The sequence below is a fragment of the Mustelus asterias genome, unplaced genomic scaffold, assembly GCF_964213995.1.
Source record: "Mustelus asterias unplaced genomic scaffold, sMusAst1.hap1.1 HAP1_SCAFFOLD_1379, whole genome shotgun sequence".
NCBI classification, from domain to species: Eukaryota; Metazoa; Chordata; class Chondrichthyes; order Carcharhiniformes; family Triakidae; genus Mustelus; species Mustelus asterias.
The window spans coordinates 1-16,886 of NW_027591324.1; the positions used below are offsets into that span (position 1 = coordinate 1).

General features: G+C 43.1%; 1 protein-coding gene across 1 annotated transcript in view; it reads left to right on the plus strand.

Moving 5' to 3' along the window:
• The first annotated feature begins 2,527 nt into the window (after positions 1-2,527).
• Positions 2,528-16,886, plus strand: part of pnn (pinin, desmosome associated protein) — a 29,063-nt gene continuing 14,704 nt past the window's right edge. The window contains exons 1-3 of the mRNA XM_078206246.1: positions 2,528-2,717; positions 7,980-8,051; positions 8,366-8,434. Coding sequence (XP_078062372.1) covers positions 2,605-2,717; positions 7,980-8,051; positions 8,366-8,434 — 254 coding nt within the window. The 5' untranslated portion in view covers positions 2,528-2,604. The remainder of the gene's footprint in view (positions 2,718-7,979; positions 8,052-8,365; positions 8,435-16,886) is intronic.

Consider the following 16,886-nt stretch of genomic DNA (forward strand, 5'->3'; position numbering starts at 1 on the left):
CATTGCTGCCTGGCCAGTATTTATTGCCCATTATTGATCTATCTGCTGAAGGAAACAGATCCTCCCTAACCATTCTATCTAGCCCCATCATCATTAGGTTAGGTTGATTGGCCATGCAAGATTGCCCTTAGTGTCCCAAGATGTGGAGGTTAGGTGAATTAGCCATGGTTAATGTTTCAGGTTATTTTTATTATTCATTCGAGGAATATGGGTGTCGCTGGCTAGCCAGCATTTATTGCCCTTCCTTAGTTGTCCTTGGAGGGACAGTTGTGAGTCAACCACATTGCTGTGGTTCTGGAGTCACATGTTGACCAGGCCACGTAAGGACAGCAGGTTTCCTTCCCTAAAGGCGAAGTGATGCATTTCCTTCCCGAAATGCGAAGTGATGCATTTTGGTAGAAATAATGTAGGGAGGAGCTATACGATAAATGGCAGAACCATAAAGGGTGTAGATACGCAGAGGGACCTGGGTGTGCAAGTCCACAGATCATTGAAGGTGACGTCACAGGTGGAGAAGGTGGTGAAGAAGGCATATGGCATGCTTGCCTTTATAGGACGGGGCATAGAGTATAAAAGTTGGGGTCTGATGTTGCAGATGTATAGAACGTTGGTTCGGCCGCATTTGGAATACTGCGTCCAGTTCTGGTCGCCACACTACCAGAAGGACGTGGAGGCCTTTGGAGAGAGTACAGAGGAGGTTTACCAGGATGTTGCCTGGTATGGAGGGACTTAGTTATGAGGAGAGATTGGGTAAACTGGGGTTGTTCTCCCTGGAAAGACGGAGGATGAGGGGAGACTTAATAGAGGTGTATAAAATTATGAAAGGCATAGATAGGGTGAACGGTGGGAAGCTTTTCCCCAGGTCGGTGGTGACGTTCACGAGGGGTCGTGGGTTCAAGGTGATGGGGCGGAGGTTTAACACAGATATCAGAAGGACATATTTTACACAGAGGGTGGTGGGGGCCTGGAATGCGCTGCCAGGCAAGGTGGTGGAGGCGGACACACTGGGAACATTTAAGACTTATCTAGATAGCCATATGAACGGAGTGGGAATGGAGGGATACAAAAGAATGGTCTAGTTTGGACCAGGGAGTGGCACGGGCTTGGAGGGCCGAAGGGCCTGTTCCTGTGCTGCATTGTTCTTTGTTCTTTGGGACAATAGTGAACCAGATGGGCTTTTCTGACAATCAACAATGGTTTCACGGTCATCAGTAGATTCTTAAGTCCAGGTAGTCTTTTATTGATTTCAACCACGGTAGCACAGTGGTTAGCACTGCTGCTTCACAGCTTCAGGGACCTGGGTTCGATTCCCGGCTTGGGTCACTGTCTGTGAGGAGTTTGCACATTCTCCTCATGTCTGCGTAGATTTCCTCCGGGTGCTCCGGTTTCCTCCCACAGTCCAAAGATGTGCAGGTTAGGTTGATTGGTCATGCTAAAAAAAAATTGCCCTTAGTGTCCTGAGATGCGTAGGTTAGAGGGATTAGTGGGTAAAATATGTAGGGATATGGGGGTAGGGTCTGGGTGGGATTGTGGTCGGTGCAGACTCGATGGGCCGAATGCCTCTTTCTGTACTGTAGGGATTCTATGAAATTCCACCATCTGCCATGGCGGGATTCAAACCCGCATCCCCAGAACATTAGCTGAGTTTCTGGATTAATAGTCCAACGATAATACCACTAGGCCATCGCCTCCCCTACGATAGGGCAGAGGAGAGGGCCTGGGTAAGATACTCTGTCAGAGAGTAGGTGCAAACCTGATGGGCTGAATGGCCTCCTTCTGCAGTACAGGGGTTCTATGATCATAGCTTTGTCAAAGCTTTTGAGTCAATGCTTTGACTCAAAATGTCAGCTCTTTTCTCTCCTTACAGATGCCTGCCAGACCTGCTGAGGTTTTCCAGCATTTTCTCTTTTGGTCATAGTCTAAGGATACTAAGTAAATCTTTTAGGACTGATCATTTTGAAGTTTATTTATTAGTGTCACAAGTGGACTTTCATTAACACTGCAATAAAGTTACTGCGAAAATCCCCTATTTTTAACCTGTTCGGTTACACTGAAAGTGAATTTAGCATAGCCAATGCACTTAACCCACACATCTTTGGACTGTGGGAGGAAAGCGGAGCACCCGCAGGGAACCCACAGAGACACAGGAAGAACGTGCGCAGACTCCACACAGACAGTGACCCAAGCTGGGAATCAAACCTAGGTCCCTGGTGTAGTGAGGCAGCAGTGTTAACCACTGTGCCACCATTCTACCCGTGCATCTCTGTGTTCTATTCTACCTTTGTCAAATTTTCCAAAGCATATTCACCCACAGCAGAAATTCCAAAAATGGATAATGTTAATATTATTCCATTCCAGAAATAGTGCAGAACGTCAAAGCTCCCATGTGAAAGTGACACATGTGTATAGGGCACTCACTCCCTGTTGCTCAGAGCCACTAGCACAGTGCATCTTGAACAGGTTCTCCTGGTTGAGGCCCCTTGTCTATCATTGTAACGTCACGTGGGGGGGGGGGGGGGGGGGGGTTGGGATCAGGTGACATAGCGAAGGGGGCGGGGCCTGGCCTGTTCCCAGCGTCCAGTGCGCACGGCGGCGAGGGGCAAGATGGCGGTGGCGGTGAGAAGTTTGCAGGACCAACTGGAGAAAGCCAAGGAAAGTTTGAAGAATGTGGATGAGAGCATTCGGAAATTGACGGGCCGCGATCCGAACGACCTCAGGTGATCGTCTTTCAGGCCTCGGTACCCCGGCTTTGGCCAGTGCGGCCCCGCGGGATTCTCCACACGCATAATACACGCAACACAGTCCCGCCAGGTGGCCGGGCCCGGGCCCGGGCTTACCCCCGTGGCTCCTCACTGGAAATGGAAGGGGCGAGAGAGAGAGCCCCCGGGGCCCCCCCACAATTAATCCCGACCGGATCCCACTCACTCGCCCATGCATCTCTTCCAGCCCCGCCCCAGGCAATTTGGGGCCCAGCCAGCCACCTCTCCTGCCCCGCACCCGGTCAGGCCGCCCGCGGGACTGGCCGCTGGACGCCGATCAGCCTCTCTGTTTAACGGCGTGAAGCCCTCCTTCCTTCAGTGATATGCTTCAATTCTCGAAATAAAATTGGGATGACTGAAGCATATAAAAGGGCTCTCATTTCATTTGTCTGAGGGAGAATCTCCCTTTCACCTTTTTTCGCGGTAACAACAGATTCCCGCGTCACTGTACTTCCCTCTCATACCCCGCCACAGAATCAATTCGCAGGGTTACAAGAAAAACATAATTTCAATAATTGAGGTGGTTTCGGAATTACTTGTCAAATTTCGGGACAATGCTATCTACCTAGGCCATAATCTTTCAGCACGAAAAAGTTTGTTCACTTCAATAAACGAGGGCACCGAGAAATTTGATCATTAATTTGTTTTTCTTTCAGAAAATGTCCAATGATGTTTGCAGAGTGCATCAAGTTAATACTCTTGGTTTAAGAAAATGCATGGCTGTAACTTGGATTTTTGTAGCTGCATGTTTAAGATAATTCTAGAATGATACAAAATCAACCTGTCCTTTGATCACTGGCCAGCCTGAAAATTTGGAAGGAGAGGAAGCTTGTTGAATATGAAATACCTTTCCTACTCCCCACTCCAAAACTGTAGTGGTTTCAAAAATGGCTTTGTGTTGAATCAATCTTGATGCTCCTATGACAGTAGTTATATTCCTTGAAATATGCTTACATTTTGTAAATATTATGTTTTTATCTGTCAACTGCATTCAAGGGATTAATTTGTTCTTTGAATGAATTTGCTGGGGGTGGAGATTATTGTAACAGCGAGGACTAGGATGATGGCTGCACAGTCTCAAAATCAGAGATGGAGTTATATAATGGAATCATTGCTTAATTAAAGTTTACATAATATGGAACATGGTGACTGGGAAGAGTTGGCAAAGTTGAGCTGATCAACACCAAATGAGTATTTCAGTAACAGAAGTCTATATAAGAACAGACAGTGATGTTGAGGTGAAATCCCATTGCTGAATGAGATTTCACCTCAACATCACTTTGAGTTCATTTTCATTTTGAATAATCCAAGATAAGTGGACTTAGGAATGATAATCAACAGATGTCATATGGACTACAGAGTCGTGCATCAGGTTCAGCCTGAACAAGCGGATAATGAAAATGAGCTGCATAGGAATAGATATTATGTAAGATAAATCAAATAACCAAGGTGGCTTACTTGTATTAAGTTCAGAAGCCTTTTGGCTTGTTCATAATTTTAATATGCAAGTGATGAAGGACTGCAAGGATAATCATGAAGTTTGGTGGTGGACAGGTAAAGATATTATTTGGCATTTATATGAAAGCAAACCTCATCCTTTGGGATTATGCTGAGCAACATAATGGGGCTGAATTGGACAAAGATCCATTTTGGAACTGACCAGAGGTGAGAGAGAGCAGATCCTATTGCATTCCTCCTATTAGAAGAAATCAGGGCAAAAAGAGGGGATGTAATGGAGGTGAATTGTGAAACATTGATGGCGAAAGGTGAAATGGTCAAGTGTATAAAAGGTCTCAGAGGTAAAAGAAAAAGACTGATAAATCTTTGGGATTATACTTGAAATCTGAATCCCTCAATTTTAATTTATCCTTTTGAGACTTTAACCATACATGCAATAAGATGCAATCTGGTGACGTAATGTCAGAAGCCATTTATTAAGTAACGGTAATACTTGGCAAAATTAAGAAATGACTTTACTGGTTCAACATGATTCTTGCTTCTCAATTCAGCATAGGTGCAAGGTGACATGTGGTTCTCCTGTTCCTGGCTGGAAAACACTCTTAGTTTCCGAACTCTGTGCATTATTGCTGAAGACTGGTACTTTTGAGAGACATAGCCTGTCCTCACGATCAGTGGTGTTACTGGGCGTATGATCAGTCTCTGGTCTAGGTGGTGTGTGAGGTGGTGGTATTGTCACTGCACTAATAAACCAGAAACTCGGGATCGTGCTCTGGAGACCTGAGTTTGAATCCCATCACAGCAGATGGTGAAATTTGATCTAAATTTTTAAAAAGTGATGATGTTGACCACATAATTATCCTTGATTGTCATAAAAACCTATGTCTGTTAGGGAAGGAAATTTGCCATCCTTGCCTGGTCTGGCCTACATGTGACTCCAGATCCACAGCAATGTGGTTAGAACATAAGAACATAAGAAATAGGAGCAGGAGTAGGCCATCTAGCCCCTCGAGCCTGCCCCGCCATTCAATAAGATCATGGCTGATCTGACGTGGATCAGTACCACTTACCCGCCTGATCCTCATAACCCTTAATTCCCTTACCGATCAGGAATCCATCCATCCGCGCTTTAAACATATTCAGCGAGGTAGCCTCCACCACCTCAGTGGGCAGAGAATTCCAGAGATTCACCACCCTCTGGGAGAAGAAGTTCCTCCTCAACTCTGTCTTAAACCGACCCCCCTTTATTTTGAGGCTGTGTCCTCTAGTTTTAACTTCCTTACTAAGTGGAAAGAATCTCTCCGCCTCCACCCTATCCAGCCCCCGCATTATCTTATAATGTTGTGTGGTTAACTCTCTTAAAAATGCCCTTTGACCTAGAAAGCCACTCAATTCAAGGGCAATTAGGGACGGGCAATAAATGCTGGCCCATATCCTGTGAAAGAATAGAAAAGATTGGTCTCTGATTTTTTTAAGGGTAGCTGTCATCTACAGATGTCACTTCCTGTTATCTCCTGAATGGCCCCTTACTTTATTACTGTTTTTCTGTTATTTCATTAAATTTTATGACTTTCTACTAAGAAAACGGGGTACCTTCGACAGCCCCTATGTCTGCTTCTTTGAAATGAGTGTGTGGTGTTAACGAACTAATTTCTGGGCTCAATGTCCCGAATGCCTCATTGACATTTGTAGAATTCTTATTGAGACAGGCACTTAATCAATATTTGGCTGAAAGAACCGTTTTCTGTTGTGGATTTCAATAGTGAATTAGCGCTTGGTGCAAGTTAATTAAAAATAGCAAAAGAGTACAACAAGGCACACGACCTTGAAACTAATACAGAAATTACAAATTTACTCCTACGCAAAGCATGTTTAAATCGGCGCATAAAGGCAATCAGTGTGCACAGATGAGGTAGTAAGATACACTTACAAAATACAGCAGGATACATTCAATTGATACATGCTCAGAAGTAATAAGAGCAAAAGAACTACACAACTACAAAATTGATTAACTTATTTCTTAAGCTTATGAAACCAAAGCAATACAAAGGCTTGTTATATAACTTGAAGGAAAATGACTTAAAATCCTAAACTAATTTAGGGCACTGAAGGCTTGAAACCTCACCTTTTGTCTTCACACAATAGGCCTTTGAGTCTTAAGTAATGAGTACGAACTGATATGTTAATTGCTATGGAATGTAACAGCTCCAGACTCTGGCTTGTTCAATCAAGTAAGAAGTCTCTCAACACCAGGTTAAAGACTTTAACCTGGTGTTGTGAGATTTCTTACTGTGTTTACCCCAGTCCAACGCCGTCATCTCCACATCTTGTTCAATCAAGTCTGGCCTCACAGCAATAGCCTCCAGTGAACCCGTGCTTTGCACTCGCCTAATGCTGTGTGGTATATGTCATGATGTGGAGATGCCGGCGTTGGACTGGGGTAAACACAGTAAGAAGTTTAGCAACACCAGGTTAAAGTCCAACAGGTTTATTTGGTAGCAAAAGCCACAAACTTTCGGAGCCTTAAGCTCCTTCAGGTGAGTGGGAATTGTAAATTGAGTTTGTGTCTTTATATGCCCTGTTTGTGAACAGAATTCCCACTCACCTGAAGAAGGAGCTTAAGGCTCCGAAAGCTTGTGGCTTTTGCTACCAAATAAACCTGTTGGACTTTAACCTGGTGTTGTTAAACTTCTTACTGTGGTATATGTCAAGCAAGGATGCAACTATGAACTAGAAACACAGAGGGACCTAGGTGTGCAAGTCCACAAATCCTTGAAGGTGGCAACACAGGTGGAGAAGGTGGTGAAGAAGGCATATGGTATGCTTGCCTTTATAGGACGGGGTATAGAGTATAAAAGCTGGAGTCTGATGATGCAGCTGTATAGAACACTGGTTAGGCCACATTTGGAGTACTGCGTCCAGTTCTGGTCGCCGCACTACCAGAAGGACGTGGAGGCGTTAGAGAGAGTGCAGAGAAGGTTTACCAGGATGTTGCCTGGTATGGAGGGTCTTAGCTATGAGGAGAGATTGGGTAGACTGGGGTTGTTCTCCTTGGAAAGACGGAGAATGAGGGGAGATCTAATAGAGGTGTATAAGATTATGAAGGGTATAGATAGGGTGAACAGTGGGAAGCTTTTTCCCAGGTCGGAGGTGACGATCACGAGGGGTCACGGGCTCAAGCTGAGAGGGGCGAAGTATAACTCAGATATCAGAGGGACGTTTTTTACACAGAGGGTGGTGGGGGCCTGGAATGCGCTGCCAAGTAGGGTGGTGGAGGCAGGCATGCTGACATCGTTTAAGACTTACCTGGATAGTCACATGAGCAGCCTGGGAATGGAGGGATACAAACGATTGGTCTAGTTGGACCAAGGAGCGGCACAGGCTTGGAGGGCCGAAGGGCCTGTTTCCTGTGCTGTACTGTTCTTTGTAAGGGGCAGTTATATGGTATTGCCTTGTATACTGTACCAGCCATTTGAATTCTATATTATTTTGCAGTGGAATGCTGGTAGAATTGAACTTTTTTGGGGGGGGGATATAATAATGTGCATCTCATTAAATTTTTGTTTCCTAATGAAAAGCAGAGTGGTGATTCTCTGGCTATCAGATCCCCTTCCATAGATCACTAATTGTAGACATTAGCAAGAATTTTCAAAAGACATTCACGTTTCCAGAATATTTGTTTATTGTACTTAACACTGCACCATATTATTTTGGATAGATTGACTTGTTTATGTGTTAACTGAATTTTATTTTTCAATACAGGCCTGGCCAGGCTAGGCGGCTATCCATCGCAGGTCCAGGTGGAGGTAGGGGGCGTGGGATTGGATTACTTCGGTAAGATTGAAATTCTTTACACACTTCCATATCTACCTTTCAGGTTTATCAAAGTTGAGTTACCAATGAGTTGCAAATTTTTGCTACATTCTGCACCCCCCACAGTTAAAGCATGTGTTTTTAATTTCTGTGTAAAAATGAAAGCGAAAAATTCTAACTTTGGATTATGATGCTGTTAGATTTTGTGATGCATTTTGTAATTTTAGATGTCATCTAATGCATGCTGAGGGGCCTGAAAATTTTTGTTTGTCATGAATTTTCTCGAACAACATTTGGAAAATGAGTTGCTTCAGCTAACTTTTACTTTTTTTTAGACGTGGACTCTCTGACGGTGGAGGAGGTCCCCCAGCTAAACAAAGGGATTTGGACGGGGCACTCAGCAGGTATGTTATCTTTAGGTTAAAGTGTAATGTATTTGGAAGAATTTATTTTTGAAGGTGACTGCACAAACAGCAGAGTTCAAAATGACTGCTGATTGTTTTTTGGGGTGATATTGTGCCTTTGTTTTTGAATGAATTTGCTGTAGTAGAAATGTTCAGATAAATTCAGGCAAAGGATCTTTTTGTTTGTACAATATCTTAGCTTTGAAAGAAAAGTAACCTGAACTTCGATTGAATTTCCCACAGAAACAAATCTGATGGCATCTTTGCAAAATACAGCAAACTTTCCCAAACTAAAACATACGCAAAAACCAATTAAATCAGTCAGATGTTATTGGCACCATTCTTCAGTTACTCTTGAGCAATGTATATTATTTTTGACATTTTAACAGTTTGCTTTCCAGTTTGTATTGTAATATTCACAACATTGTAGTAATTTACAGCACAGAAGGAAGACATCACGTAATCCAGCCTAATCCCACTCTGCCATCCTTGGTCCATAGTTGTAGATTACAGCACCTGAAATGCATATTCAAGTGACTTTCAAAGATAATATCACTGTTTCAGGCAACCAGTTCCAGAGCCCCACCATCCTGCATGAAAAGATTTCTCAACTCCCCCTAATCCTTCCACTAGTCACTTGAAAACTATGGCCCCTAGTTATTGACCTCTCTACTATGGGAGTGGGGGGGGGTTGCAGAAGGAGACGATTCAGCCCATTGAGTTTGCACCAACTCTCCAGGACATCTTACCCAGACTCTCTCCCTGTAACCCTGCATATTTACCATGGCTAATCCCCCTAATTTTCACATTTTGGGAAACTAAGGGGCAATTTGGCAAGGCCAATCCACCTAACCTGCACATCTTTGGACTGTGAGGAAACCAGAGCACCTGGAGCAAACCCATGCAGACATGGGGAGAAATGCAAACTTCATCCAAAGTGGAATCAAATTAGGGTCCCTGGCATTGAGGCAGCAGTGCTAACCACTGTGCTGCTCATTATATACATATAGTACCTTTTTATGACCATCAACCTTCCCAAAGTTTTTACAGCTAATGAAGTATTTATTGAATTGCAGTCACTGGCATAATGTAGGAAACATGGCAGTTAAATTGCACCCAGCGAACTTTCACAAGCAACAATGTGATAATGACCAGATAATCAGTTTTTGTGATGTTTGATGGATAAATGTTGGTCATAGAGTCAGAGGTTTACAGCATTGCCCATGCCGTCCTTTTCGTCTCAATTGCCCACATTTGGCCCATATCCCTCTATACCCATCTTACCCATGTAACTGTCTAAATGCTTTTAAAAAGACAAAATTGTACCTGCCTCTACTACTACTCTGGCAGCTTGTTCCAGACACTCTACCCTCTGTGTGAAAGAAAATTGCCCCTCTGGACCCTTTTATATCTCTCCCCTCTCACCTTAAATCTATGCCCTCTAGTTTTAGACACCCCTATCTTTGGGAAAAGATGTTGACTCTCTAGCTGATCTATGCCCTCATTATTTTATAGACCTCTATAAGATCATCCGTAAGTCTCCCACGCTCCAGGGAAAAAAGTCCCAGTCTATCCAGCCTCTCCTTATAACTCAAACTATCAAGTCCTGGTAGCATCCTAGTAAATCTCTTCTGCATTCTTTCTAGTTTAATTATATCATTTCTATAATAGGGTGACCAGAACTGTACACAGTATTCCAAGTGTGTGTCAGGACACTAGGGATGCCATTCATGCTCTTTGAAATGGTTCCATGGGCAGGCAGGTCCCCAGCGAACTGTCTCCATCTGTAAGATGCCTCAAACAGTGCAACGCTCCCTTATTACTTCACTGGATTTTCAGGCTTTAGTTTTGTGCTCAATTGGGACTAGTGACCTTTTGACTCGGGTGAGAATGCCACCAACTGATTCATGATAGAAACTGGTGTCCTTCCATCCACTCTATACTTTATATCAATTGAAGAAAGCAATCCTAGTCTATCCAATCTTTCATCACTGTTAAAGTTCTCCAGTCCTGGCAACATCCTCATAAATTTCCCTTCTACCCTCTTGTTTAAATCTTTCCTATAATGAGATGACCAGAGCTGTGGGCTAACTAAATTCCATTGTAACCTCCTTACTCTTATATTCACCGTAATCATCTTACATACCTGTACTGCTGATTTCAGACATGCACTCCAAGGCTCCTCTGTTCCTCTATGTAACTACCTTTTCATTTATTATATATTCCCTTATTTTGTTTGCCCTCGCAAATCGTTCCTTAATATAATGGCTATTAAAGCCATTGTCTAGATGACAATGAAGAAATGATGTTTCTTCAGATATACCAAATCTTGCTTTATTTCCATGTGACCTACATCAACTTTATTAAACCCTCTTGTAGGACTACCTCAACTAAATCCCTAATAAAGTCAAGTTTCTAACTTTGTTACAAAACACATCCCAAAAATCCATTTCATTGTTTGGCACTTTGAGAACAAGATTCTTGTAAGTCCACTTGCAAACCTGACAGAGATTAATTTGTAGCAAACGGGAAAGGTGTTGCAGTTGCACTTGCATTTCTAGAACAAGGGAATCATAGTAAACATACTATTTTTCAAACCCCCTTTTATGACTATCCAGATTAAGTAAGTGGCTTGTGATGCACAACATCTGATTTGAATAAAAATCAAAGTTAGTGGCACATCACAATCTGCACTGCACAGGTCCTCATCCAGCATGTGGGTATGTGCTGAATATGGATGTCCATTACATAACCTGATGAGGAAACTATTGGGCTTGGACGCCAATTGCTAGAAGGCATTTCCTGCAGTCTGATTGCTATTGAATGTCTGCACTTGGAACATGTTAACCTCCTCTTGTCAATCCTGATTCCGTTGAAGCTATTTTTGTTGCGTTACATAATTTTCTGTTTTAACTAAAAGCGCTACTCTCCCATTTATGCAGGTACATTTTGACATGGATTCCTTTTAATCTTTCCACATTGTCATTTAATTTTATTGTTTGTATTGGTGTTTTTAACCATTCTGCCTCCATTTACTATTATATTCTTGATATGGGCATAGCCAGTATGGCCTCATTTATTGTCCATCCCTTGTTTCCTTTGTACAATTCTTCATTTTTATTGGGCACTTCAAAAGGGCGGTTGAGTCAACTGAGTGTAGGACTTGAGTTATGTATAGGGTCAAACCGGGTAAGGAAAGTTAGTTTCCTTCATAGAATAGAATCATAGCATCCCTGCAGTGCAGGAGGAGACCATTTGGCCCATCGAGTCTGTACTGATCACAATCCCACCCAAGCCCTAATCCCACATATTTACCCTGCTAATCCCCTGACACTGGGGTAAATTTAGGATGGCCAATCCACCTAACCCGCACATCTTTGGACTGTGGGAGGAAACCGGAGCACCCAGAGGAAACCCACACAGACAATAGGGAGAATGTGCAAACTCCGCACAGACAGTGACCCGGGTCCTTGGCACTGAGGCAGCAGTGTTGTGCGCTGTGCCGCCCAAAGTGAACCTTTTGTTTTTAAAACAAATTACAAATTCGTGGTCTGAGTGCTACTAGATCTGTTTCCAGATTTTAAAACTTAATTTAAATTCCCAATCTGCTACGGTGGGATTGAACTTGCATTCTGTGGATTGTTAGTTCAGGTCTTTGATTAATGTACTATAATCGCTATTGCGCTCTATGTAACTAAGCTTATTTTTCCTTCTGAACAATCTGTTCTTGCTTTACACTCCTCCTGCCACATTAGCTTGGCTTTCCCCAAACTGCAGTTAACTTCTTCACAAGAATATTGGTCCAGTTCTTCTCGAGTGTAGCCTGTTCCATCATTACTTATTCTGTCCACAGCTGCTCCCAACACCAGTGAATCAAACTTTCTGTCCAGGAAGCCCCGAATCACCCTTTTACCTTCACAGTATAGCTGTTCCACTGGGTAGCCTGTGGCACTTAGTCGTGAAACATGAAACTACTTTTTTGAGGCCCGACAAATCCTACTTCCTGAAATTCTCTGCAAGAACTGAAACTGAGATCTTTTCCTCCCCTCACATCATTAATGTCGAAATCATGGAACCCTACAATGCAGGAGGCGGTCTTTCGGCCCATCAAGTCTGCACTGACCACAATCCCACCCAGGCCCTATCCCCATAACCCTATGCATTTAGCCTAGCTAGTCCTCCTGACGCTAAGTTTCAATTTAACATGGCCAATCCACCTAACTCACACATCTTTGGACTGTGGGAGGAAACCAGAGCACCCAGAGAAAACCCACACAGATACGGGGAGAAGTTGCAGACTCCACACAGACAGTGACCCAAGCCGGGAATCGAACCCAGGGCCCTGGCGCTGTGAAGCAGCAGCACTAACCACTGTATCACCCAAATGAACCAAGGCGTATGGCTCATCCGTTTCTCCTTGAGCTTCTATCCCTGATCTGTTTTGTCTCTTGCTGTGGCACCTGGAAAGTAGCACCCAATTTATGGTTTCTGAAGTGTCTGTATAATCCTCAATTTTGCACATCCAAATTCAGTATTATTACACTTGATGCTCTCTCTCTTTGTCCAGCTTGTCCCAGGTGAACAGTTGTTCCACGGCACCCTGGAGTTCTTGTAATTCTGTATTGTGTATTGATCAGAGTTTTCAGCATTAATTCCAACATTTCTTGTTGCCCAAATCTGTACTCCAGCAATATCTTCAATACTTCCTTAAATGGAATAACTTTCCCTTTTGAGCAAGTATATCTGGAGACTACTTAAGCTGCCCTACATTCATAGTTTCCAGAGTCCTGCATAATATATCTGTTCCATGCTGCCATCATAATTAGACTTAAGGTTACATAACTGAAGACAGTTTCAAGGCATTAATACTAAATTCTGTATTTTTAACTCAGCTGGTTTCTAACTTGTATAGTCTACTAAATTTCTCACTGTGCAGTAGGCATACACAGTCTTGCATCTGATCTTGCAAATTCAGGCCCACTATGTCGACATCAAACTTCTGATCAGACCAGACTCGAGTAGTTTGTGTCTAGGTTCCACTAAATGTTCACTGGAAATTTGGAAGCATTTTGACAGGAGACAGATCCTTTTCTTGAGAGTGCAGTGGTTATGACAGCAATAACAAATGATTGGCTCTAAAATAGTCTGGTCTATGTCTTGAATGAGTATGCACTACAAGACATTTTTAGTGCAGATGAAGCGAGACTGTTTTACCATATTTTGTCAGACCACTCTTTCATGTTTAAAGTGAAACATGGCTTGTTTCCCTGGCCAATGCTGTAAAGAGAGTAAGATGTTCCGGGATTTGAAACTGCAGCAAAGTAAATATGCTTGACTGCATTGATGACCTGATGTCCACATCCAAAAACAGCACACTGTTTTTCCAGAGCTAACTCTTCTCTAATTGTAGAGCCTCCTGCTCTGTGTAAGAAGCCGGGAGCATTTCCAGTACCCAGGGCCAGCATATGCGCAGGAAGTGTCTCCAACTGCAGCTCCTGGAAGCCTGGATTTCGGAGCTGAAGCAGTGGTTCTGGATACTGGAGCATCCGTGGGGCAGAGATTGTGGCTAGCACATACAGTGGTGGCCCCATCGTAGGCTAGGACTCCACAGACAGGAACGGAGTGGGTGACCACCAGGCAAAGTAAGAGAACTAGGCAGGCAGTGCAGGAATCTCCTATGGCCACTCCCCTGCAAAACAGTTATACCACTTTGGATACTGTTGAGAGGAATGGCCTTGGGAAAGTAGCAACAGCCAAATCTGTTACATCATGGTTGGCTCTACTGCACAGGGGAGGGGCAAAAAGTGTGGCATGTAATAGTCATAAAGGAATAAATGGGAATTTCTGTGGCCGCAAACGAGACTCTCTCGTTGCCTCCCTGGTGCTAGGGTCAAGGGTGTTACAGCGCATTCTGGCAGGGGAGGGTGAACTGTGGTCATGTAACACGTTGGTACAAATGACATAAGTTTAAAAAAGGATGAGGTCCTAAAAGCAGAATCTAGAGAGTTAGGAAATAAGTTGAAAAGTAGGACCTCAAAAGCTGGAGAGATCTCAAGATTACTACCAGTACTACGTGCTAGTCAGAGCAGATGTAGCAGGATATGTCCGATGAATATGTGGCTGAAGAGATGGGAGAGGGTTTCAGATTCGTGGGGAATTGAAAGTGATTGTGGGGGAGGTGAGACCAGTACAAACTAGATGAGTAATACCTGGGCAGGACCAGGACTGATGTCCTAGGGGGACTATTTGCTAGAGTGTTTGGGGAGGGATTAAACTAAAATGGCTGGTGAATGGAAGCTATAAAAGCTGTCAGAATAGAGGGAAACAAGGATAAGAACAAAAAGCAAAAGGATATGAACAAAAGACAAAGGGAAATAAGTAAAGTGATAGGCAGAGAAATCAAGGGCCACAGTAAAAACAATGGGAACAGGACAAGGAATGTTAAAAAGACAAGCCTTAAGGCTATATGCATTAGTGCATGGAGCATTTGCAATAAAGTAGATGAATTAATCACGCAAATAGATGTAAACAGGTATGATATAGTTGGATTATGACTACATGGCTGCAGGGTGACCAGGGATGGGAACTGAACGTTCAGGGGTATTCGGTATTTCGGAAGGACAGACAAAGAAAAGGCTGGTGAGGTTGCATTGCTGGTTAAAGAGGAAACTAAAGCAATAATGTGCAAGGATATTAGCTCCGACTGTGTGGAATATCTAAGGATGGAGCTGAGAAACACCAAGGGGCAAAAATATTAGTGGATGGTGTATATAGACCCCCATTGTGCTGATGTTGGGAATGTCATTTTAATGGGAAATTAGCAATAAAGGAACATCTGTAATTATGGGTAACTTTAATCTGCATGGAGATTTGGCTTATCAAATTAGTAACAATACTGGAGAGGTGGAATTCCTGGAGTGTGTACATTGTGGTTTTCTGGATCAATACTTTGAGGGACCAACTAAAGAACAGGCAATTCTAGACTGAAAGAAATAATTGGCAATCTGGTTGTGCGAGGCCCCTTGGGAATGAGCGGCCATAAAATAAATGTGATACAATTCTTCATCAAGATGGAGAATGATGTAGTTGATTCTGAGACTATGGTCCTGAATCTAAATAAAGAAAACTATGATGGTATGAGGTGCAAGTTGGTCAAGATGGACTGGATGGAGATCCTACAAATTGGAGGGTAGCTAATGTAGCCCCACTATTTAAAAAGGGAGGTAGAGAGAAAACGGAATGACATTGGTAGTGGGGAAAATGCTAGAGTTCATTATAAAAGATTTAACAGCAGAACACTTGGAAAACAGTGGCAGGATTGGACAGAGTCAGCGTGGATTTATGAAAGAGAAATATGCTTGACAAATCTACTGAAATTCTTCAAGTTGACGAGGGGATGCCAGTGGATGTGGTTTATTGGACTTTCAGAAGGCTTTTGACAAAAGTTCCACATAAGGGAGTAGTGTGTAAAATAGTGCATGGGATTAGGGGTAATGTATTGAGATGGATAGCAAACTGGTTGGCAGACTGGAAACTATAGGAATAAACGAGTATTTTTGTTCCAAATGGCCGGCAGTTGGTACTGCAGTAATCAGTGCTAGGACCCCAGCTATTCACAATATATATTGATGATTTAGATGACGAAACTAAAGGAGAAATTTCAAGTGAGCCAGTGGAATTTGCTGCCACAGCAAGCAGCCGAGGCCAAACATTGCATGTTTTCAAGGAGTTGCATATAGCTCTTGGGGCTATAGGGATGAAAAGAAAGCCACGAGAAAAGCAATAAAGAAAAGTAAGATGGATCATGAGAGTAAACTAGCTCAGAATATAAAAACAGATAGCAAAAGTTTCTACAAATAAAATAAGAGTGGCTAAAGTAAACATTGGTCCTTTAGAGGATGCGAAGGGGGATGTAATAACTGGAAATGAGAAAATGGCTGAGGCATTGAATAGAAATTTTGCCGGTCTTCACAGTGGAAGACACAAATCACATGCCAAAAATTGATAACAGGAAGGCTATGGCAGATGAGGACCTAGAAACTATCATTATCATGAAAGAGGTAGTCTTGGGCAAGCTAATGGGGCTCAAGGTAGATAAGTCTCCTGGCCCTGATGGAGTGCATCCCAAGGTACTAAAAGAGATGGCGGGGGGAAAAGCAAATGCACTAATGGTAATTTACCAGAATTCGCTGGACTCTAGGGTGGTTCCCGCAGATTGGAAAACAGCAAATGAGACGCCACTGTTTTAAAAAGGACATAGACAAAAGGCGGGTAATGTTGTGTCCGTTTTTCACGAGACTGTTCCGTCCTTGATACAAAGGCAAACACCAACCGTTGTCAGAATCAAAGTTCTTTATTTGTCCTACATATGTAGGCTGGCTAACCGTTGCTACTTAACTTCCACTCAGTGCTGGAAGTCAGTTAGCAAAAAGCGCGCGGAGTAACAAGGCTG